General features: G+C 43.1%; 1 protein-coding gene across 1 annotated transcript in view; it reads right to left on the reverse strand.

Moving 5' to 3' along the window:
* Positions 1 to 886: 886 nt before the first annotated feature.
* LOC107301037 (sodium bicarbonate transporter-like protein 11) overlaps positions 887 to 1331 on the reverse strand; it is a gene marked incomplete at its 5' end in the record, with an annotated part of 25372 nt that continues 24927 nt past the window's right edge. The window contains one exon of the mRNA XM_015830307.1: positions 887 to 1077. Coding sequence (XP_015685793.1) covers positions 900 to 1077 — 178 coding nt within the window. The remainder of the gene's footprint in view (positions 1078 to 1331) is intronic.

A 1331-nucleotide genomic window follows, 5' to 3' on the forward strand; every position in this document is an offset into this window, starting at 1 on the left:
CTCTTCCTATTCTATTCTATTCCTATTCTTAATTCTATTCTATTCTATTCTATTAATTCTATTCTATTCCTATTCTTAATTCTATTCTATTCTTATCATTACTCTATTCTATTCTATTCCTATTCTTAATTCTATTCTATTCCTATTCTTAATTCTATTCTATTCTTATCATTATTCTATTCTATTCTATTCTATTCTAAATTCTATTCTATTCTTAATTCTATTCTTAATTCTATTCTATTCTATTCCTATTCTTAATTCTATTCTATTCTATTCTATTCCTATTCTTAATTAATTCTATTCTATTCTATTCTATTCTATTCTATTCTATTCTATTCTATTCTATTCTATTATTATTATTATTATTATTATTATTATTCTGATCTATTCTTTTTATTCTGTTCTGTTTTGATCTATTATCCTACCCTACCATACCCTACCCTATTCTTCAGCTGACACTTCTTCAACTGGCACTTCCGGTGAGCAGTTCTAGACTCCTCCAGACCTAGAATGGACTTCCAGAAGTGACATCCATGCACTTCCTGCGGGCTGTTCTAGGCCTGGGAGGCCTCTTCCAGGCCTCCAATTGACTTCCGGAAGTGACATCCACGCACTTCCGGTGGGCCGTTCTAGACCTGGGAGACCTCCTCCCGTCCTCCGAAGCCTAGAACGGACTTCCAGAAGCAGCATGGGTTCAGCCGGTTCTCCGAATTCAACAAAATTTAGCTACCGGTTCTACCGAACCTGTGTGAACCGGTTGAATCCCACCACTGGTTCACTCCCTTCCCACTCCCATTTCAATTTTTAGTGGATTTCTGGAACTGCTGGCCAGCTCAATGTCTTCCAAAGCCATGAAATGGCTTCTGACTCCACCAAACAGAGCAAGCTCTACTCAGGACTTACGTCTCGTAGATGTGTCCATTCTCAACCCTTTCCTCGACGTAAGCCAGGGCCCGGACGTGCATCGGCGAGTGAGGAAAGGCAGCGTGGATCCAGGGTAATCCAAAGACGGACAGGCCCGTGTTGATCAGCGCTACCAGGAGCAGGTCCCAGTGATAGGCTGTTCCCTTCACCAACCTGGAATAAAATGCTTGTTAGCCAGGATTCGTCGCGGGGACACCGGGCCGAGCCAGAAAAATCTGTAGCCCAAGAATCGGAACGCTTCAGGCCTCCAACAGAAGAGAGTAGCCGTAGCTCAGGGTAGCACTGTGGGGTCCCTGGTGCTCTCTGAGCTTCGTTGTTTTCTTGCAGACATTTCATGACCCAACTAGGTAACATCATCAGTGCTAGAAGGGAGTGTGGGGGTGTGTGGATTGGAGAAGGGGGGGAGG

The sequence above is a fragment of the Protobothrops mucrosquamatus genome, unplaced genomic scaffold (genome assembly GCF_001527695.2).
Source record: "Protobothrops mucrosquamatus isolate PMUCROS unplaced genomic scaffold, P.Mucros_1.0 scaffold9686, whole genome shotgun sequence".
NCBI lineage: Eukaryota > Metazoa > Chordata > Lepidosauria > Squamata > Viperidae > Protobothrops > Protobothrops mucrosquamatus.